Here is a 24,371-nt window from a genome sequence, read left to right on the forward strand (position 1 = left end):
GTGTCACTATGGATGTAGTAGTTGAGAGAGTGAGAAAGAGAGAGCGAGAGACAAAGAGAGTAGCCTGCTGGCATGAGTTATCAAGTGAAGACGTTGTGTATATTGTGCCTGTGTGTACGAGTGGGCGAGTGAAGTGTGTTTGTACAGGTTGAATAACTTTTGTATCCTTCTTCCCTTTCAATCTCCTCCTCTGTCTCTGCGTCACTAACAGGGATCCCTGCATCACACACATCAAAGGAGCCCACTCTCGCTGGATACAATTGTACTGTGACCTCTCCCAGTCTTTGTTTGTATGCACCACAACAACTCCCAGGCTGCTAGCCTAGCTCTCTGCCAAGAGGACTCTCCCTGCTTGCCTCCTCTTCTGTCTAGGGACAGATTTACATGAAAATTTAATATTTGTTTTCAACTCTGGCAATTGACGGCCATCTTAACTTCACACAACTGTTGATGGTGTTCACCACTCGCTGTTGCCTTTCTCTATCTAGCACAACTATTTCTCTCTCTCTCTTCTTTCTGTTGTCGGAACTTTGCGGTGAATTATTTTGCACACCGCCTTGAGTTCAACTTTTGTATAAATAGAAGCGAAGTACTATACCACGGCCCTTTTTGCAGCCTCTTGAAATATTTGCGAGTCATTTAAAACGAGAAGTTTGCGTGAACCCCGGTGAGGAGGATCTAGGCAAAGTGTGTGTTTGTCTGTGTGTGTATGTGAGAGAGTGTGTGAATGGAGAGCGCTCTCCTTCTCGCCTGCATTCTGGAGAGGCTAATCACATGAAGAACATTTTCTGGTTGGGAGGGATAAAGACCAGCCTCTGAAGTGACTCATCGTGTTTGGAGAATTTCAACCGAGCAGCAGCTAGAGAACGCAGCTCTAATTCTCCTCACAGAAGTGTGGCTTTGGAACAGTCACAATGCATACAGCAGAAAATACATCTTGAGACTTCTCGACTGTTATTTCACACAGAAAATGTATTTTGGTAGTGTTTTCCCCAAAGCATAAATTACATTTGGGGCTGTTTGAGGAGGAGGGGCAAAAGGGAGCAAAAGAAATGAAAGCGATGTCATATCATGAGGAAGATTGATTAACTGGCCATGATGAAGTATTAGGTAGATAAAGTAATTGAATATTCAATACATCCCTGTCTGGCACTGAAAAGCAGCATTAAGAAATAAAAGAGACAAGAGACTACAAATTAGTTTAATCAATCTTCTGCCTCCAACAAAAATTAAACAAGCATAACTATAAGTATCTATTAAATGGCGTGTGGGCTGGTTTGTAATTTCATTGTTTCTCAGCATAAGCATTGGCTGCTCTATGACAGTGAGGCATGAGAGTGAGCCATTCATTATATATATATAATCATTGTTCTAAGCTGTTGAAAAATCCATATTTTCCGTTACCGGCTATGTAGGTATTTATATAGTTGCATTGCATCACATAGCTTTCAGTAACTTCCCTCTAACTGTCATACATTTTGTCATTTTAAAATGGGTGCTATAGCCTACCTCATGTCAAATGAAGTATACTCAAAGCTCAGTGGTTGGCTGAATTTGTGACATAACCATTGGCATCCATTGAAGTTGAAATAATTTAAAGACGAAGTGCAGGATCTTAAGCACAACAACATGTTCTACGAATTGGACTCATCACATATCATACAAATTGCTAGTATTTATATATATATATACTGTATATTATTATTCATTAAAATATTTTCATGACGTAACATCAAACAAAATGGATGACATAGTACGCAAGAAATGGGGACACGTTCTGGCTCATGAGCACCACATTCAAAGCTACTGGTTGAAATTACACGATTGTTCGAGAGCATCACTTTAACCTCTTCAGTCTACCCTCTACTTTTTCGAACATTCTGTTAAAAATCGCGCAACATTTCAGCGCCCTGCTACTCATGCCAGGAATATAGTATATGCATATGATTAGTATGTGTGGATAGAAAACACTCAGACGTGTATAAAACTGGTTAAATCACGGCTGTGACTTTTACAGAACGTGCGTTTCATTGAAAAGTGCAGGAAAATATGATCACTGAAAGTGGAAAAATATATCCATCTGCCGCTTCAACCCATTGTTATGGGCGAAAGACATTAAATATGGCTGAGGTTGCAGTACCTACAGCTTCCACACAATGTCAACAGTCTTGTCATTTGCCTAGGATTTGTTTCTTGGTCAAACGAACAAGAGACAGCCCATTTCTTCCGGTCTCCAACCGGATATTTTGGGTGAGAAATACACGGACAGTATTTCAAGACGGACCCCTATAGAAAACACTTCGTCTCGTGATTAATTTGATCGCTTATTAACGTTTACTAATACCTAAAGTTGCATTACAAAAGTATTTCGAAGTGTTTTGTGAAAGTTTATCGTCGACTTTTTGAATTAAAAAAAAATGACGTTACTTTATGAAACGCTATTTTTTTCCGTTTATCACACAGTCTTCATAGATCGATATCTAGGCTATATATGGACCGATTTAATCGAAAAAAAGACCCAATAGTGATTATGGGACATCTAGGAGTGCCAACAAAGAAGATGGTCAAAGGTAATGAATGTTTTATATTTTATTTGTGCGGTTTGTGTAGCGCCGACTATGCTAATTATTTTGTTTACGACACTGCCCTGTGTAGGATGGGGCATTAAATGGGTGTCCTGACTCTCTGAGGTCATCCCATGGCTCTTATCATAAGAGTAGGGGTGTTAATAATCCCCAGTTTACAAATGGCTCATTAATCCCCCTCCTCTCCCCTGTAACTATTCCCCAGGTCGTTGCTGCAAATTAATAAATAAATAAAATACTATCATAGATACAATTTGGCTACAATGAAATGCAAAATCACAAGAATGGCTTTAGATCAAAGTCTACGTTGAGACCGAAAGAAGCAAGAGTCTTTAAATTAGAGATCCAGGCATCCTCTCCTTTAATAAATTATCGAGGTCACCCCCTCTCCTAGGGACGGTGACATGTCCGATGCCGATATAATGTAGGGACGAAATTGAATGGTTCGCTCCAAAAAGTGGGCCGCAACTAGGTAAGTCGAGTTTTTGCATCCAATGGTGCTACGATGCTCCGAGAGTCGCACTTTCAATTTGCGCTTTGTTTTACCACATAATTTTTTACCACAAGGAGAAGTTATTAAAAGATAAATACCTGCCTTAGTGGAGCAAGTGATAACACCTTTGATTGGGATCTACGCTTGTAGTTTCCATCTGGTAGAGGCGCAAATAGACGTTGTGCAGGGATATTTTAGGGTGGTAAATCAGAGTTTACCAATTGATCTCTGAGAATCGCTCACGAGAATTCGACCAAAGGAGGGTCAGAAAACACATTACCGATACAGTCATCGGATCGTAGAATGTGCCAATGTTTGTGAACGATTCCCTTAATTTGTTCAGAGCACTTTGAGTAGCGAGCGGGTAGTTAGAATGCAAGAATGCTTCTTTTTGCGAGACTGTCCTTGAAAGAGATCATGTCTCGATTTGTTTATAATTTTCTCAATGGCATGCTGTTGGTCTAGTCTCTGACAAAAAGCACAAACAAATGCCTGAATTCGTGACTTTTATACAGTGTTGCACCGTTTAACATGGTCCTTGTTTCCACGTATGACTGAGAGAATACATTTATTCATGAGCACCGGTAGACACAATCAGCGTCTGAGCTTCATTGACTATAAGCTAAAACCAGACCTCATTGTCAACCAGGGTAGCCTCGCAAAAATATACTAAAATCACTCTATCCTATACATTATCTATATACCATAGTTATGATGGTATGAGTGTTTAGCAAAGACAAGAAAAAGAAGAGAAGAGGGAGAACACTGAAGGTTAGGAGGAATACAATAGGCCTAGATACAGTAGAAAGAGTCTTTTCTTTCCTCAGACGTTTACAGGCCTGCAGAAGGAGTGCGATTGACCATCTGGCCCTCAGTATGGAGCTATGCACTGTAAAAGCACTCAAATCAATGGGAACAACTCCACCTTGGATGCCCACCATTACACATATGGTGTACTTGGAGAGAACTGCTTAGGCTACCTAACGAAGAGCAGACACTGCACAGACAGAACACCCCACGCAACTGTCCCGCCACCACCACCCACTTCCAGTGAATGTTGCTTGCTTGATTGGCATTGTAACGTATTGTTCAACATTGGCCGGCGACCATGAACTACAACAGGGCCCTCTGGTGGTCTGTTGATAAATGGCTTTAACCCAGAGTGTGAGTGCGTGAATAGTATACTCATACACAAGCACAACACACACTCACACACATACTCACGGTTACACTCTCTTAACGTCGCACACAGCGGAGTCATTTCAGCTAAACTGAGGGTATGGCAAACTAAATTGACTCCAGACATTATCACCTTGTTGCTGTAGTTTAACTCACCTCAGTCAATAGGGGACTTCTACAGGATCGGTGGGTCCCCCGCGGGACGGTTGAGCTAACATAGGCTAATGTGATTAGCATGAGGTTGCAAGTAACAAGAACATTTCCCAGGACATAGACATAATAATACATTATGGCCTTTCTCTTGCAAAATCAAAGATGATTTTCTTTGTATTATCTTTTACCATATCTAATGTGTTCTATTCTCCTACATTATTTTCACATTTCCACAAACAAAAGTGTTTCATTTCAAATGGTATCAAGAATATTGTCACGTTCTGTCCATCGTTCGTATGTGTTTTCCTTGTTTTAGTGTTGTTTTAGTGGGTCAGGATTTGAGCTGGGTGGGCATTCTATGTTGTGTGTCTGGTTTGTCTATTTCTATGTTTGGCCTGATATGGTTCTCAATCAGAGGCAGGTGTTAGTCATTGTCTCTGATTGGGATTTGTAGGTGATTGTTCCTGTCTCTGTGTTTGCACCAGATAGGTTTAGGTTTTCACTTTTCTTGTTTTAAATAGTCTGTTCATGTATAGTCGTCTTTATTAAAAACATGAATAACCACCACGCTGCATTTTGGTCCGCCTCTCTTTCACCAGAAGAAAACCCTTACAGGATCACCCACCACAAACGGACCAAGCAGCGTGTCAACAGGAGAAGCAACAAAGGCAGCAACAGCGGCGCAATGAGGATTGGACATGGGACGATATATTGGATGGCAAGGGTTGCTACACATGGGAGGAGATCCTGGCGGGAAGGGATCGCCTTCCATGGGAACAGGTGTAGGCAGCGAGGAGAGCAGAGGCAGCCGGAGAGAGGAGCCGGCGATATGAGGGAACACGGTTGGCAAGGAAGCCCGAGAGTCAGCCACCAAAATGTCTTGGGTGGGGACTCACAGGGAGTAGGGCTACGCCAGGTAGGAGACCTGCGCAAACTCCCTGTGCTTACTGGGGGGCTAGAGAGACCGGGCAGGCATCGTGTTATGCAGTGGTGCGCACGGTGTCCCCAGTGCGGGTGCATAGCCCGGTGCGGTATATTCCAGCTCCTCGTATCGGCCGGGCTAGAGTGGGCATCGAGCCAGGTAAGGTTGGGAAGGCTCGGTGCTCAAGAGCTCCAGTGCGCCTGCACGGTCCGGTCTATCCGGTGCGTGTCCTCGGTCTAGTACCACCAGTACCAGCACCACCCATCAGGCCTACAGTGCGCCTCGCCTCTCCAGCGCTGTCGGAGCCTTTCTCCTCTCCTGCGCTGTTGGAGTCTCCTGCCTGTTCAGCGCAGCCAGAGCTGCCAGCCTGTTCAGCGCAGCCAGAGCTGCCAGCCTGCATGGAGCAGCCAGAGCTGCCAGCCTGCATGGAGCAGCCAGAGCTGCCAGCCTGCATGGAGCAGCCAGAGCTGCCAGCCTGCATGAAGCAGACAGAGCTGTCAGTCTGCATGAAGCAGACAGAGCTGTCAGTCTGCAAGGAGCTGCCAGTCTGCAAGGAGCTGCCAGTCTGCACGGAGCTGCCAGTCTGCACGGAGCTGTCAGTCTCCACGGAGCTGCCAGTCTGCACGGAGCTGCCAGTCTGCAAGGAGCTGTCAGTCTGCATGGAGCAGCCAGAGCTGTCAGTCTGCAAGGATCTGCCAGTCAGCCAGGATCAGTTAGATCCGCCATTCAGCCAGGATCCGCCAGTCTGCCAGGATCCACCAGTCAGCCAGGATCCGCCAGAACTGCCAGTCAGCCAGGATCTGCCAGTCTGCCAGGATCCGCCAGTCAGCCAGGATCTGCCAGAACTGCCAGTCGGCCAGGATCTGCCAGTTGGCCAGGATCTGCCAGTCGGCCAGGATCTGCCAGTCGGTCAGGATCTGCCAGTCAGCCAGGATCTGCCAGTCAGCCAGGATCAGTTAGATCCGCCATTCAGCCAGGATCCGCCAGTCAGCCAGGATCCGCCAGAACTGCCAGTCGGCCAGGATCTGCCAGAACTACCAGTCAGCCAGGATCCGCCAGAACTGCCAGTCAGCCAGGATCTGCCAATCTGCCAGGATCCGCCAGTCAGCCAGGATCCGCCAGAACTGCCAGTCGGCCAGGATCTGCCAGTCGGCCAGGAGCCAGGATCTGCCAGTCGGCCAGGATCCGCCAGAACTGCCAGTCGGCCAGGATCTGCCAGTCGGCCAGGATCTGCCAGTCGGCCAGGATCTGCCAGTCGGCCAGGATCTGCCAGTCAGCCAGGATCAGTTAGATCCGCCATTCAGCCAGGATCTGCCAGTCGGCCAGGATCTGCCAGTCAGCCAGGATCTGCCAGTCTGCCAGGATCCACCAGTCAGCCAGGATCCGCCAGATCCGCTAGTCAGCCAGGATCCGCCAGTCAGCCAGGATCCGCCAGTCAGCCAGGATCCACCAGAACTGCCAGTCGGCCAGGATCTGCCAGAACTACCAGTCAGCCAGGATCCGACAGAACTGCCAGTCAGCCAGGATCTGCCAGTCTGCCAGGATCCGCCAGTCAACCAGGATCCGCCAGAACTGCCAGTCGGCCAGGATCTGCCAGTCGGCCAGGATCTGCCAGTCGGCCAGGATCCGCCAGAACTGCCAGTCGGCCAGGATCTGCCAGTCGGCCAGGATCTGCCAGTCGGCCAGGATCTGCCAGTCGGCCAGGATCCGACAGAACTGCCAGTCAGCCAGGATCTGCCAGTCTGCCAGGATCTGCCAGACAGCCAGGAGCCGCCAGAACTGCCAGTCGGCCAGGATCTGCCAGTCGGCCAGGATCTGCCAGTCGGCCAGGATCCGCCAGAACTGCCAGTCGGCCAGGATCTGCCAGTCGGCCAGGATCTGCCAGTCGGCCAGGATCCGCCAGTCAGCCAGGATCCACCAGAACTGCCAGTCGGCCAGGATCTGCCAGAACTACCAGTCAGCCAGGATCCGACAGAACTGCCAGTCAGCCAGGATCTGCCAGTCTGCCAGGATCTGCCAGTCAGCCAGGATCTGCCGGAACCACCAGCCAGCCAGGATCTGGTAGATCCATCAACCTGCCTGAGCTTCCCCTCACTCCTGAGCTTCCTCTCACTCCCGAGCTTCCCCTCGGTCCCGAGCTTCCCCTCGGTCCCGAGCTTCCCCTCGGTCCCGAGCTTCCCCTCGGTCCCGAGCTTCCCCTCAGTCCTGAGCTACCTCAGTCCAGTGGGGCCCGTTGTTAGGTTTCCTAGGCCAAGGTTAGCGGCGAGGGTCGCCACTCATGGGACACTAAGGAGGTGGACTAAGACAATTATGGAGTGGGGTCCACGTCCAGCGCCAGAGCCGCCACCGCGGACAGATGCCCACCCAGACCCTCCCCTATAGGTTTAGGTTGTGCGTTCGGAGTCCGCACCTTGGGGGGGGGGGGGGTTCTGTCATGTTCTGTCCATCGTTCGTATGTGTTTTCCTTGTTTTAGTGTTGGTCAGGACGTGAGCTGGGTGGGCATTCTATGTTGTGTGTCTGGTTTGTCTATTTCTATGTTTGGCCTGATATGGTTCTCAATCAGAGGCAGGTGTTAGTCATTGTCTCTGATTGGGAACCATATTTACGTAGCCTGTTTTGTGTTGGGTTTTGTGGGTGATTGTTCCTGTCTCTGTGTTTGCACCAGATAGGACTGTTTAGGTTTTCACTTTTCTTGTTTTATATAGTCTGTTCATGTATAGTCGTCTTTATTAAAAACATGAATAACCACCACGCTGCATTTTGGTCCGCCTCTCTTTCACCAGAAGAAAACCCTTACAAATATGCATATCCTCGCTTCAGGTCCTGAACTACAGGCAGTTAGATTTGGTTATGTCATTTTAGGTGAAAGTTGAAAAAAATGGGGCGGATCCTTATTAATAACACTCTACAAACACGTTATGCAAGAATCCGCTGGTACGCACCGGGATTAAAACTCTAGTTGAGTTTCATGTCAAGTCAAACAGCAGTTACCTAGCCAAAGCCATCTACTGCAGCTATCTTTACACACTGTTCTCCCTGCAGCTTCATTGATGCGCTCTCCATAACTCCAGCCAGCCAGGCTACCACATGGTCCTAAAGTCAACCCACTCATATCACTAAACTGCATTTGGCTTTTAATCAGGGTTGGAATTATTTTAGTAGCCTATTTTAAATTGTTGATGTGGAGCTAGGGTATGGCGACTGCCAATTGACACCCCGCATGCACGTGTAGTCTAGGCCTAGGATAACACATACCATACATGATGCATGTGATGATGCCCATAGACCAGGGCTGCCCAACCCTCTTCCTGGATATCTACTGTCCTGTAGGTTTTCAGTCCAACCCTAATTTAACAGTTCGGAGTCAGCTAGTTAAGGCCTTGTTGAGCAGCTAATTAGTAGAATCAGGTGTGTTAAATTAGGGTTGGACTGGAAACCCACAGGACGGTACATCTCCAGGAAGAGGGTTGGGCAGTCCTGCCACAGACAAACATACCATAAATTACGTGCATACAGATATACAAACCCATTAAAAAGGCACTCAGAAATGAACATAGAAATTCAGATTTACACAGAAACACAGTGTTATTGACATAGATGTCACTATATTATTAACGTATAAAATATGCCTAAGAAGCACAGTAGACACAACCCACACACACACACTCACTCTCACAGACATTCAGACTGTACATGCAGACACATTACCGTGCATTTAATTTTTCTGTTCGAAAGCATTTGTATGTTTTTGTTCATGTGGACATCAACTCAAATTCAGCCCCTTTTCCTGGCACATCCTTCTCATCTGCCTTTTGTCAAAAGACTAACTCACGGATACAGAAAGAACTGCACCTGGACTAGAATGACTAGAATAACAAAATAAAAATAATATTTGTTTTTAAAGGCAATAGTGCAGCTGTAGCACATTTCAAGGTACATTTGTCTCAGCTCTGTGGCATTTCAACAACAAGACCTGTCACAGGCTATTTTCAGACTCCATTGTATGTGCTGCGCTACTAGAAAAAAAATGTTATTTTGACAAAATTCTTCAATTTGTATCACTAAAACAAAGCAGACTCTACACGGCATCTAAGAAATCACAACTCTCCACAACAATGTCATAGCTGTTCACAATGCTGCAGTCAATCATCAAGACTTGACCAACAAGAATAAGTGATGACAAACCACATCTGTAATACTCAATACAACGCATAGTTTTCTAGTGAGGCATCATGGTTTTGTTTGCTCTCAATATTTTTCTAATAATTTGTATAGGAAAAAATACATATAGGTAACTCATTTCAACTACCAGAAGTCAACATGTATTTTTCAAAATATTTGATTATTTAGAATGGGGACTGTATGGCCTATATGGCTGTCTTAGTGGTTAAAAACTAGACTGATGTAGCCTAATAACTATGTAATAACACATTTTACTGTAAGCCTGTTCTTTAAAAACAAATGGATTGGATTTGGGATAAATAGATTATACCCCACAATTTGTAAAAATTAAAACTATATTTTATATTCTTATATGTTGGTTCACTTTTTTACATAATGACTTGTTAGGTTATCTGTTAAGACAAAATACACACATTTGTCCTGGGCCCTATCATATTACTCTCCATCGTTTACATTGAGCCTTGTAAAGCTACGTTAATTTCGGCTAATGCCATTTTGAGTAATTGTCCTGCGTGGCACCGAGCCACTTGTCAAAACCGACCTGCCTTGGGACAAAAACATATTGATCTTCATTCTGTCCCTCTCTCCTCGCCGCACAAAACGTTTTATCACATCTCCGCACTCAGAATGAGAATTCTCACATTGTGTTTTACTTGGAGTGATTCCAAAAGACAGGGGCAGCATCACGCGCTCACTTGTGTCGTCACATTACCCGTAAAGTAAAGGGGAGAGATAGTGAATAAAGGCTCTAGAGATCTACGCAGGAGTTGCTTACAAACTTCCTTCATTCCATAGGACTACAGTACGCGTCATGCGGCTGTCCAAGGCAGGCGACACCTGTGCCATCTCAGCACACGGGGCACCTTAATATATGTTGTTGTTTCCTATTTGCCCTCTTAAGTACAAATAATATGTTTTGGGTTGTGCATACTTATATTGTATTTCTATGCAAACATTTTCTACTTTTTCAAGCATTTTTAAGCATGTCAACCTTCTCCAAAATGAATAACTGACGTGAGATGAAGACTAATCATATGTATTGATGTAGGATGTATTTATAACGCATCAACCATATCAATTGCCATATGATAACCACATAGAGAACATATAATAGACTATAAGATGATAATAATGGCATTGAAAAACAAACAAGCATGGGCAGGGGTCATTTTTACTCCTATCGGCTGCAATGTGGTTGCATCGAAGCCTCCTGACATGAAGTCACAATAGTTGCACAGAATTTAATCCAATGTATCAGTGTCGTATAAAGTATTGTGGGCTATAGTCTCTGTAATATTGTTTTACATGCACACAGTCATCTAATAGCATACCCTTGAAAAGAGCGTAAACATGTATATTTTATAGATGACGGGCAAGACCGTTACTCCAAAAACCACAGATGCTGCACAAGCACAGATAAACACCCTCACTTTCCTAAATATATATGATTTCCACTCTAAGAACGATACTGATTATTTACCTATAGCCGGTCCATATTCCACGTAAATAGACACTTAATAAAGCTTACCTATTCGAATGACATGAGGCATCCCACAAGAGTACTGAATCCAAAAGAGACATAGAATGGCCGATGTCCAGTATTCCAAAATCGAACTCCGGGCAGACAACCAAGTGTTTCGCATGATTGTAAAGTCGTGGGATCCACTTTTTAAGATTCCAAAGACGCTTCAGTGTTGCTCATCAAATTTGAATTCGACGGAGTCATATGTGGGTTTGTGTGTCTGCGACAAATGGGCGCTCATTGTACTTGGTGCAACATTCTCCCAGTTTTTTTACTCTCAATACTTTGGACGGCTTTTCAAGATTATACCCCAGTTCCAGACACAGGCGGATCAGTGTTACACCTGCGAATGCTGGCTGCTACAATTAGCCTGAACGAGTCTGTATCTCTTCCCCTCCTACGGTTGATGCTATTTGTCTGCTGGCTGGAGAACAACCGGGCTGGATTCCCGTACAAATGTGGAAGGGAACTGCGCCTGCGGTACTTTTGGTCGCCTCCAACGATGCTCTGACCGGTGTTAACCACAAGAAGCCTTGAAATCCTGTTTCTTTATAAGTTTCTTCAGAATTCATGCAAGCTCATTACATATTTCAAATATATAAAATATCAGTGCTGATTTGAAATATTAAATGCGTCAAAAATGTTGATAGCCAAATAGCAGTTATTATCATGATGATAATTGTCTAAATGGTAATTACTGTTCATATAGAAAAAGTATTCGAAATGTTTAAGAAAAGCTTCTTCATGATCCAGTATTCGTTGCTGTCTGTTTTTCTCATAGCGCAATGAAGAAATGGCCTATTGAGCTTCAAGTTTTGGAAAAATCAATAACAAAAAATCCGTGGACGACCAGAATGGCTTTTTAAAATTGATTGCTTGTTCAACTCACAACCTGCGAGTGGTTGGACATATTCACTGGTGATTATGTTTTTTTTGGTACTGAGCAAAGCTTGTGTTGTGAGAGCGAGCGCCACCAGCCTTATTCAATAGTGCCACTAGAGGCACTTGAATCATTAAGCAAAGGTCACAGTTATGTCCATGAAACTTTTGACAAGTGAGATTATACCACTAGATTATAACATTTTCAATTATAATTTATTCCTACTTATTTTACATCTATGTGTTGATAATGCACTTTATTGGTTGGATTAATGATCCCTGAAAATCAATTCAAGCGTTCAGTATAAATAACTTCCCCGCCTGTGTCAAAAAGAATCAATTGCTTCACATGCATATTCTGCCTACTCTACCTAAACAATTACAATGATGCACACTACAAAAATTTCCCCTTTTAATCTAACAGTGTGTAGTATACCCGTCCCAGTGAGTCATTTGGAAAGCATAGCCTACTTTATAGTTGTCTCTAAGGTAAAAAAAAAAAAAGTGCAGCCATGTCCTCACTCCTTTCAGGCCCAATCAAACATGTTTGAAAGACAAAGAAAGCCTGTAAACAAATGTAGCAGGAAACGATTGAACGGGTTGAATTGTGTATGCGCGTGTTAGGAGATAATAGTCTGGCAGTGGGGCGTGGGCCATTGACAAAGCAGACTGCTCATCGCGGTTATTCGGGTCGCTCTGTCTGCGTCAATGAGTACATTAAACTCGCGTAACTGCTTAGTGCCTTTCCGTCTGTCCATTTGTCATGGTTTATGTGGAGCCGTCAGTCACAAGACGGTGGGTGAAACATGATTGCGATCGCATAGAGAGTGTGCCACCGCCTGCAGTGCACAGCCCCCTCTCTCCGCCACGTCCTCTCTGCTGTAGGTACAGTAGTGACTGTGTGGAAGTATCAAGCCACATCACTCGTGTATTCATCTACTCGATGACACACAGTACTGTGTTACGTACTGCCATGAAGCATTCCAGTGAAAATGTAAAGTAATATATCAGTTTGTCCCCTTGTGAGAAATTTAATTGATATTTTAATGAAGGAAAGGCTGAGAGTGAAATGTTGGTATCTCTAGACAGAGTTAGAGACTCAATCTCTGCACTTGATTTGTATATTGAAATATAAAGGGATTTAAAAGAGTCTGTTGAAGATGCTCAGTCTGAAGATGGCAAAATGGCGATCTTGTCATGTTTTGTCTTAGATTGTCTTGTCATTTTGCTTTTCCCTCTGTTCATTTTCCCCCTGCTGGTCTTTTTAGGTTCGTTCCCCTTTTTCTCTCTCCCTTCCTCTCTCTCTTCTCTCTATCGTTCCGTTCCTGCTCCCAGCTGTTCCTATTCCCCTAATCAATCATTTAGTCTTCCCACACCTGTTCCCGATCCTTTTCCCTGATTAGAGTCCCTATTTCTCTCCTTGTTTTCCGTTCCTGCCCTGTCGGATCCTTGTCTATTGTTCACCGTGCTGTGTCTATGTATTGCCCTGTCGTGTCGTGTTTCCCTCAGATGCTGCGTGGTGAGCAGGTGTCTGAGTCTGCTACGTTCAAGTGCCTTCCCGAGGCAACCTGCAGTTCTTGATCAAGTCTCCAGTCTGTTCTCGTCATTACGAGTAGTATTATGCCTTTTGATTGTAAAGTTACTTTACTGGATTAAAAACTCTGTTTTCGCCAAGTCGCTTTTGGGTCCTCATTCACCTGCATAACAGATCTAGTCTTAATGAGCTTATGAATGCACTGATGGGAGAATGGCTTGGCCCATTGGTTTTATATTCCTATTTTGGGGGGAAAACAAACTGATTGTATCAGAGGGCATGCGAGCTAAAATAACCATAACTGACTATGCCACTGCATATTCATGTCTTGAGGAGCAGATCTATGGCCCCTTGGCACAATACAAGGACTATCAATGTGAGTTATGTGGCCCTGCTCTCACATTATCAAGATTAATTGACTGCTGCTCTTTCAAATACAAAATGTACACAGCTTCAGCAAACAAGACATTCTGGGGGTCTGGGGTTGCCCTCTATAGCGAGGCTTGTGGCAATGCTCTCCATCAACCAGACTGATCTATGGATTTGATCGATGACAATGGTCAATGGTCAGACAGGTGTGTGCCGTCACCCAAGACATGGTGGGATGCTATGGGAAGCTACGGGCTACTATGGGACACACGCAAGCTATCACATAGATAGACCTGGGTTCAAATACAATTTGAAATCATGTGAATTACTTGAGCTGTACTTGATTGAACTTGCCTGTTGCAATGGAACAAATAGAAAAGTCTCAAAAGTGAAAACCCCACCAATCTGGCACTCCAGACACCCTAAAGCAAACCTTCAAAGTAATTGAAAGACTTCAAATATTTGAACCCAGGTCTGTTATCACAATCACCCAGCACTCCTCCCCTGACAATATGTAAGTCCTTCTCTGTAACAAAAAGAGGTGAATATAATGCTAAATAAATATTGCCAGATGGTTTGTTGAATATAACAGGGGTAATGAGTGGAAATTTAAACGACAGCGGATGCTCATATTATTCCATGCTGGGTTAATAACTACTTCTATGGTGGCTCCCCCTGACTCATTCTCTCTCTCTATGTGGTGTTATCAATAATAAGGGAAGAGGCATGACTAAATCCTGTGATTAACAAGAATGGCCTGCTGGCAAACGTAATACAACACTGGAAATGGTAAAAGGCTTGTAAAGGGTGGTAAAACATTAAAACAGTAATAAATATTGTTTTACAAAGTCGTGGTGGGAATATTTTATTTGGCAGTATACACTAGATAACAGGGGGCGCTGTTTTGAAGCAACCATGACTCCATCTTCGCACTTTGGAAAAAAATATTTTTGAAGCTATAGAAATGCATTTATTAATGTTTAAATTTGTTTTTGCCAATCTTATTCTGTTAGACAGCTTAATGCATATCTTTAAATTATATTATGTAAGCTAAACATCAACATTTAAAATGACAAAATATTTAAAAAATATGTTCCTTAAAGTATAATTTTTTGAAAGTTCTAATTTTGTTGTCCCCACTACAACAAAAAAAGTAATTAAATATATGGAATTTTGTCCGTGAAACATTTAATTGAGATACTGTAAAATTCCATTAATTCCTATGGAGTACTTCTTCTTCTGTGGAGTGCCAATATGGCAGACCGGTGGCGTCAATCTCTCTCATTGGCCAATACATACAATTGAAGTCAGAGTTTTACATACACCTTAGCCCGAAACATTTAAACTCAGTTTTTCCCAATTCCTGACATTTAATCCAAGTAAAAAAAATCCCTGTTTTAGGTCAGTTAGGATCACCACTTTATTTTAAGAATGTGAAATGTCAGAATAATAGTAGAGAGAATTATTTCTTTCAGCTTTTATTTCTTTCATCACATTCCCAGTGGGTCAGAAGTTTACATACACTCAATTAGTATTTGGTAGCATTGCCTTTAAATCTTTTAACTTGGGTCAAACATTTTGGGTAGCCTTCCACAAGCTTCCCACAATAAAGTGAATTTTGACCCATTCCTCCTGACAGAGCTGGTGTAACTGAGTCAGGTTTGTAGGCCTCCTTGCTCGCACGTGCTTTTTCAGTTCTGCCCACATATTTTCTATAGGATTGGGGTCAGGGCTTTGTGATGGCCACTCCAATACCTTTACTTTGTTGTCCGTAAGCTATTTTGCCACAACTTTGGAATGTCACGCATTGGTCATTATATTTTGTGTTTTTGGTATATGTTTGGGTAAGCCAGGGTGTGACATGGGTTTATATGTTGTGTTTCGTATTGGGATTTGTAGTAATTGGGATTGTGTATGATTAGGGGTGTGTCTAGTTAGGCTTGGCTGCCTGAGGCGATTCTCAATTGGAGTCAGCTGCTTATCGTTGTCTCTGATTGGGAACCGTATTTAGGTAGCCTGAGTTCGCGTTGTATTTTGTGGGTGTTTGTTCCTGTCTTAGTGTTGTAGTCACCAGATAGGCTGTAATAGGTTTTCGTTTCGTTTGTTGTTTTCATATACAGTTATTTCATGTACCGCTATTATCTTCATTAAAGTCATGAGTAACCTACACGCTGCATTTCGGTCTGACTCTCTTCATACAACAGACGAACGACGTTACAAGGAAGTTAACTTGGGGTCATTGTCCATTTGGAAGACCCATTTGCGACCAAGCTTTAACTTCCTGACTGATGTCTTGAGATGCGGCTTCAATATATCCACATTAGTTTCCAACCTCATGATTCCATCTATTTTGTGAAGTGCACCAGTCCCTCCTGAAGCAAGGCACACACACAACATGATGCTGCCACCGCTGTGCTTCACGGTTCTGATGGTGTTTTTTCCGCTTGCAAGCCTTCCCCTTTTCCTCCAAACATAACGATGATCATTATGCCCAAAAGGTCCCATTGTTGTTTCATCAGACCAGAGGACATTTCTCCAAAAAGTATGATCTTTGTCCCCATGTGCAGATGCAAACAGCAGTCTGGCATTTTTATGGCGGTTTTGGAACAGTGGCTTCGTCCTTGCTGAGCGGCCTTTCAAGTTATGTCAATATAGGAATCATTTTACTGTGGATATAGATACTTTTGTACGTGTTTCCTCCAGCATCATCACAAGGTCTTTTGCTGTTGTTCTGGGATTGATTTGCACTTTTCGCACCAAAGTACGTTCATCTCTAGGAGACAGAACGCGTCTCTTTCCTGAACGGTATTATGACGGCGTGGTCCCATGGTGTTTATACTTGCGTACTTTTGTTTGTATAGATGAACGTGGTACCTTCAGACATTTGGAAATTGCTCCCAAGGACGAACCAGACTTGTGGAGGTCTACAATTTGTTTCCTGAGGTCTTGGCTGATTTCTTTTGATTTTCCCATGATGTCAAACAAAGCAGCACTGAGTTTGAAGATAGGCCTTGAAATACATCCACACCTCCAATTGACTCAAATGATGTCAATTAGCCTATCAGAAGCTTCTAAAGCCATGACGTAATTTTCTGGAATTTTCCAAGCTGTTTAAAAGCACAGTCAACTTAGTGTATGTTAACTTCTGACCCACTGGATGTCACGCCTTGGTCATTGTATTTTGTGTTTTTGTTATATGTTTGGGTAGGCCAGGGTGTGACATGGGTTTATATGTTGTTTTTCGTATTGGGGTTTGTAGTATTTGGGATCGTGGCTGATTAGGGGTGTTGTATAGGCTTGGCTGCCTGAGGCGATTCTCAATCAGAGTCAGGTGATCCTCGTTGTCTCTGATTGGGAACTGTATTTAGGGAGCCATAGTTTCGCTTTGTATTTCGTGGGTGATTGTTCCTGTCTCTGTGTTGTGGTCACCAGATAGGCTGTATAAGTTTCACGTTCCGTTTTGTTGTTTTTGTATTTCGTATCAGTTATTTCATGTACCGCGTTTCTTTCATTAAAGTCATGAGTAACCAACACGCTGCATTTCGGTCCGACTCTCTTTCTTCAACAGACGAACGTCGTTACAGAATCACCCACCACTCACGGACCGAGCAGTGTGTAAACTGGCAGCGACAGCGACAGCTTCAGCAGCGAAAGGAGGACGTTATGGACGGTAGAGGCATGGAGTATACGACGTGGGAAGAAATCGACAGGTGGGCGGCCGACCCAGAGAGAGTGCAGGAGCCCGCCTGGGATTCGCTGCAGCAATGCGAAGAGGACTATAGGCGAATGGATTCAAAGAAAAAGACACGCCGGCTAAAACGGAGAGGCGCTGGTATAAACAGGCAGCGACAGCTGGAGCAGCAAAAGGAGGATGAATTATTCGGAGAATGGACATGGGAAGACGTGTTGGATGGTAAAGGTTGTTACACTTGGGAGGAGATATTGGCCGGAAGAGATCGCCTCCCATGGGAACAGGTGGAGGCACTAAGGAGAGCAGAGGCAGCCGGAGATAGGAGCCGACGATACGAGGGAACACGGTTGGCAAGGAAACCTGAAAAGCAGCCCCAAAAAATTTTGGGGGAGGCTAGAAGGGAGAATAGTTATGCCAGGTAGGAGACCTGCGCAAACTCCCTGTGCTCACCGTTGGGCTAGAGAGACCGGGCAGGCACCGTGTTATGCTATGGAGCGCACAGTGTTTTCAGTGCGGGAGCATAGCCCGGTGCGGCACATACCAGCCCTTCCTATTGGCCGGGCTAGAGTAGGCATCGAGCCAGGTAAGCTTGGGCAGGCTCGGTGCTCAAGAGCTCCAGTGCGCCTGCACGGTCCGGTCTATCCAGAGCCACCTCCACACACCAGTCCTCCGGTAGCAGCTCCCCGCACCAGGCTTCCTGTGCGTGTCCTCAATCCAGTACCACCAGTTCCAGCACCACGCACCAGGCCTTCAGTGCGCCTCGCCTGTTCAGCGCAGCCAGCGCTTTTCTCCTCTCCTGCGCTGCCGGAGTCTCCCGCCTGTTTAGCGCAGCCAGAGCCTTTCTCCTCTCCTGCGCTGCCGGAGTCTCCCGTCTGCCCAGGGCCGCCAGTCTGCCCAGCGCCGCCAGGGCTCCCAGTCTGCCCAGCACCGCCAGTGCTCCCAGTCTGCCCAGCGCCGCCAGTGCTCCCAGTCTGCCCAGCGCCGCCAGTGCCGTCAGTCAGCCCAGCGCCGCCAGTCTGCCCAGCGCCGCCAGTCTGCCCAGCACCGCCAGTGCCGCCAGTCTGCCCAGCGCCGCCAGTCTGCCCAGCACCGCCAGTGCCGCCAGTCTGCCCAGCGCCGCCAGTCTGCCCAGCGCCGCCAGTCTGCCCAGCGCCGCCAGTCTGCCCAGTGCCGCCAGTCTGTCAGGATCAGTTAGATCCACCAGTCAGCCAGGATCCACCAGTCTGCCAGGATCCGCCAGAAGTGCCAGACAACTAGTCTATTATAGAACTACCAGACAACCAGTCTCTTCCAGATCTGCCAGACAACCAGTCTCTTCCAGATCTGCCAGACAACCAGTCTCTTCCAGATATGCCAGACAACCAGTCTCTTCCAGATCTGCCAGACAACCAGTCTCTTCCAGATCTGCCAGACAACCAGTCTCTTCCAGATCTGCCAGTCAACCAGTCTCTTCCAGATCTGCCAGTCAACCAGTCTCTTCCAGATCTGCCAGTCAACCAGTCTCTTCCAGATCTGCCAGTCAACCAGAATCTTCCAGATCTGCTAGTCAACCTGAATCTTCCAGTTCCGCAAGCCAGCCAGGATTTACCGGAGCCTACTACCTGCCTGAGCTTCATCTCAGTATTGGGCTTCTTCTCAGTACTGGGCTTCTTCTCAGTACTGGGCTTCTTCTCAGTACTGGGCTTCCTCTCAGTACTGGGCTTCCCCTCAGTACTGGGCTGCCCCTCAGTCCCGGGCTGCTTCTGTCCCGAGCTGCCCCTCTGTCCCGAGCTGCCCCTCTGTCCCGAGCTGCTCCTCTGTCCCGAGCTGCTCCTCTGTCCCGAGCTGCCCCTCAGTCACGAGCTGCCCCTCAGTTCAGTGGGGATCTGGGTGAGGACTATTAGGCCATGGTCGGCGGAGAGGGTGGATTATCCCAGGACGCGAAGGGGAGGAACAAGGACATTAATGGAGTGGGGTCCACGTCCCGAGCCGGAGCCGCCACCATGGACAGATGCCCACCCGGACCCTCCCTATGGTTTTGAGGTGCGTCCGGGAGTCCGCACCTTACGTGGGGGGTTCTGTCACGCCTTGGTCATTGTATTTTGTGTTTTTTGTTATATGTTTGGGTAGGCCAGGGTGTGACATGGGTTTATATGTTGTTTTTCGTATTGGGGTTTGTAGTATTTGGTATCACGGCTGATTAGGGGTTTTGTATAGGCTTGGCTGCCTGAGGCGATTCTCAATCAGTCAGGTGATCCTCGTTGTCTCTGATTGGGAACCGTATTTAGGGATCCATAGTTTCGCTTTGTATTTCGTGGGTGATTGTTCCTGTCTCTGTGTTGTGGTCACCAGATAGGCTGTATAAGTTTCACGTTCCGTTTTGTTGTTTTTGTATTTCGTATCAGTTATTTCATGTACCGCGTTTCTTTCATTAAAGTCATGAGTAACCAACACGCTGCATTTCGGTCCGACTCTCTTTCTTCAACAGACGAACGTCGTTACACTGGAATTGTAATACAGTGAATTATAAGTGAAATAATCTGTCTGTAAACAATTGTTGGAAGAATTACTTGTGTCATGCACGAAGTAGATGTCCTAACCGACTTTCCATAACTATAGTTTGTTAACAAGACATTTGTGGAGTGGTTGAAAAACAAGTTTCAATGACTCCAACCTAAGTATATGTAAACGTCTGACTTCAACCTGTAGCATCAACAATCCAGAGTTTATATACATCAAAGTTTATGTATGAGGGTTTGGTCAGAATCTGTATGAACACTACTTTAGGTGTTACTGGGCAGCCTATGTAGTCTACCTTATGTGACCAAAAATCATTACACATCGGCCAAGCAGTAGATTAAAAGATAATTCAACCTGACACCTGTTAACTCACACGTTCAGATATGACGACAGTTTGAGTGTGCTTCTGTCCTGTTTTTTTCCCCTGTGAAATGATTGTCTTCGCATTTACAAGCTAGCAGACTTTGCGATCAATTACTTGTCAGGACAGTCAGTCATAGCTAATGGTTCAGAAAACACCAAGTCCCCATTGTAAAACTAGAAACATCGACAAGTGTTGCACTTAGTTGACTGGATTGATCAGCACATTTTGTTTATTTTTGAGTGACGGTAACAGAATAGAAAGACACGATCAATGTTTCTCCCAAGGCGCCTTTCAGTGGCTACTTATAACCCAGGCCTGGGATTGGCTAGGACGAGATGTTCAATCCACAGTGTTAGATTGTTCATAATTATTTTGAGAAATTGCTGTGCTGCTATTGAGCTGCAAAAATGAATCATGTGAAACATTTGTTCTCATTGATTTTCATTCTCTCTTTAAGAAGATTGTAAAAGGCATCACCACCAGGCAGAAGATAATGTTGGAGATCGAACATCTCCCTACAACAAAAGGTGAATAGGAACCCGGCTTTCAGAAATACTACAGTCTAATATGGTTATGAATTGGGTGTCAGGTTTTTCGAGCGTCTCCTTTGAAAGAAAACCACTTCTTTGATGACAAACGTTGAATGGTGTTGTGAAGTGGTTTAAAACACAATCTTTTGATTGGTTTCATCAAATGCAACAAAATCTACTTTTCAGACTGTAAATGGAAATTGTTTGGGCCCAAAGAAAATTGAAATGAGATTCAAACTAAAATAAAAAGGGTGGTAAAGCACTAGTGAATATTGGTTTACAAAGTCATTTTGGGAATATTTTATTTGGTAGTCTTCACTTGGATGTATACCTGGTATAACTAATGATTTATAAATACACTAGATGACTGACAGGGGGGTGCTGTTTTAAAGCAACTGTGCCTCCATCCTGGCACTTTGTAAAAAAAAATATTTTGGCATTTATTAATGTGAGATTCAAACAAAAAAAATGTAAATAATTATTTAAAAGAATATATTTAAAAACGTTATGGGCTGCAAATTAAAAAGTATGTTTAACTTGACTGATATGGTCATTTCTTTGCATACTGTTTGGCAATTTAGTGTAGCGAACTTAACTCAACACCTGGCAACTTTGTCAAGAGGTTCGAATTTTGTGCCGTAACGGCTAAGGTCCTGGGTTGACAGTCACTGGACCCTGGATTCTAAGGGATATATGCTGCATTATGGACACACATGCAGACAGTGTTACTTCTATATCTTTCTATACATCTTGATAAAGGCCTTGTCTACTCTATCCCTCCTCTCTGAACTTACTTGCCAATGCATGTTGAGAAGGAGGTAAGGAGAGAGGATGTGAGGAATATAGAATCAAAATAATTGAGAAAGTGCCCATAGTGTCTCCCTCCGGACCTTTTCAATAATTCCCCACACTATGCCTGTCATGGTAAAAAATATCATTTTAAAGTTTACATTGTTTAGTATGGTCAAGCTGAACCACGACTATTTGTACTTCACCTCCCTAACACACACTGTAAGCCTGTCAACGCTGTGGGTTTGTGTCGACTCTATCACCCTGCCATAACGTCCTTGCCGCTTTAGTGGGCAGACAGATAATTAAATGTCGATTTACTCTCTTCAACTTTACTAGAGCAATATTGCCCTACTGCTTTGCTCACTGTTGATAGATTGAAAGCTGGCCGTGGCCTCGTAGCGTATGATTCAAGGCAACGTGCCATCTGCAGATGAGGTTATGAGGAATTGGCCAAATTCTGGCTCTGATCACAACGTTTATATACTGTGGGCTCAGGCCCGGTCTGGCTCGGAGCTGGAGAATGAGCTGAAGATCTATGTGCTGCGCCTGACATGTGTTGTGCTGTGGTGGGAGGGCAGACAATCACTGGCCTGATCATTCATCCAGACAGTCTGGGAGATGGGAAATGAATGCTGCGAGGGTTTCAATCCGAAAGGTTATAGATGAGAATCCCGATTTCAGTATGATATCCAAACATACCAGCAGCATAGCTTCAAGACATGATGACGCCATGTTTGCTGTGCAAGAGGTGACACCAGTGACCTACAAAATCATTGATTAGTTTCTCAAATTATGTATTTCAACCACTGGTTTCCTCACAGTGATTACATTACATGAAATGTAATGTCAGGTCATTGGTAAAATAGCAGCATGTGTGCTACATAAGGACCTATGGTCGGATTGCATGAAAGGACACTTGAGAGGGACGGTTGGCAACCTTGTTGAGATTAATCAAGGAGCGATTAATTATCTCAGAGAACTCCCCTGACTGAAATTTACTTGACCCTGGACTGCAGCGATGTGCTTCAGAGAGGGAGCAAATGTCCACAGAGGTCAGAGATCAAATGTTGTCCTGACCTACACTCAGCATTGCAATTTGAAAAAATGTAATGCACTGTTTGACCTATGCTGATAAAAATCGCATTTGTATACTTAATTAGCATGTGGAACTCAAGACCTCCTTCATCATCAGCATTGTCTTCCAGCACACTCCGCAATCCCCACAGCAGTCGGTGAAGTGGCACTTTTTTTGCCAACTCAATAATTGTAATCCAACTCCCACCAAACAGTTAGGATGAAGGACACATTTGAACCTCTGGGAATGGAGGTTTGCTGCATACGTGTAGCAACATCAGTTACAGAGATGCTGCTACATGTATGAAGCATTATGTATCCCTCTTAGCTGAAGTCAAATTCAACTCCACTACCTACACATATGTCTCTCGCCTGCATGTTATGGAGCTAATGAAAATAATTAATATCCATAAGTGTTGACAGGGCTCGACATTGAAGCAAATGGCTAATACATATAGCTAATGACTTTTCACTTTGATCATTACATATTGTACATGCCACCAGTAGAACACATATTCAGAACAATGTGTTGATTATCTCGATATAGGGTTTCATACTATGCTAGAAGTGCTATGAGATGTTTGGACTGTATCGTAAACATGCTTAGCTAGCTAATACACTTCCAGTCAAAAAACCTAATGCCCATTGTTTGGGGAGGTTATCTGTAATCCGATAATTCACCACTCAGTGTCTGTCAGTGATGGAAAAGGAGACACAGCGATGAAAGCGACTGTCCGATTAACTGCTACATCGGCTAATATCACTCCGGCAGTTTAACAGGCCAGGCTTTGTTGTTGTTTACACTGTGTTTGCCCATCATTAGGCTGGCAATGCTCGTCGCTGCCTACTCCTTTAATTTTAATTACATTTGATATACAGTAAAGACTCCACGCGTGGCCCCCAGCCAGGATTTTGAAATAAGACTCAATTAACCTGAATGACCCTGTATAACACAAACAATGAGAAATTAATTGTACGCCATATCCATCGCTGACAGGTTTAGTGGGCTCAAAAAGTACCTTATAAATGGTTTAGAATGCAATTCCACTTTGTTTTCGTTTGGGGCTTCCAAATCAATGGGCCATTACAATTCTCTCCACCAATGAAAAATAGGATTCAAAACTCAAACAGGTGTCAGGACTGGGGTAGGAAGAGAGGTTTGGGAGGGGAGCAGATATTGAGAAAGGATGTTTTATGAAAGCTGGATAGCATTAGCAAAATGGGATATTTTCGGACTGGATAAGTTGTATTGATAGACTCTCATGGATTTATTGTCAGAATCTATATGCACGTGAGGGAACTGCAATTTTCTTTAAGATAAATATAGAGATGGGGAGGGTTGTTTGAAGATGGATACTGGATCAGTATGGTACAAGAATATACATCATATATTTTATTTCTACTTTCATGAAATGGATGAGGTATTTCTGAGTTCAGATGTGTGTGGTACATAAGGAGTTCCAGAGGTGGCTTCAGGCAAGATAGTGCCTTCAGAAAGTATTCACACCCCTTGACTTTTTCCATATTTTTGTGGTGTTACAGCCTGAATTTAAAATGGATCAAATAGAGATTTGTTTTGTCATTGGCCTATACATAATACTC

The 24,371-nt window shown here is 44.4% G+C and overlaps 1 protein-coding gene across 1 annotated transcript in view; it reads right to left on the reverse strand.

Annotated features, from left to right (window-relative positions):
- Positions 1–11,822, reverse strand: part of LOC124006072 (glutamate receptor ionotropic, kainate 3-like) — a 133,782-nt gene extending 121,960 nt beyond the window's left edge. Inside the window, exon 1 of the mRNA XM_046315827.1 lies at positions 11,044–11,822. Within this exon, the coding sequence (XP_046171783.1) occupies positions 11,044–11,158 (115 nt within the window). The 5' untranslated portion in view covers positions 11,159–11,822. The remainder of the gene's footprint in view (positions 1–11,043) is intronic.
- Between the last annotated feature and the right edge of the window lie 12,549 nt (positions 11,823–24,371).

The sequence above is a fragment of the Oncorhynchus gorbuscha genome, linkage group LG19, assembly GCF_021184085.1.
Source record: "Oncorhynchus gorbuscha isolate QuinsamMale2020 ecotype Even-year linkage group LG19, OgorEven_v1.0, whole genome shotgun sequence".
In the NCBI taxonomy this organism is placed as follows: Eukaryota; Metazoa; Chordata; class Actinopteri; order Salmoniformes; family Salmonidae; genus Oncorhynchus; species Oncorhynchus gorbuscha.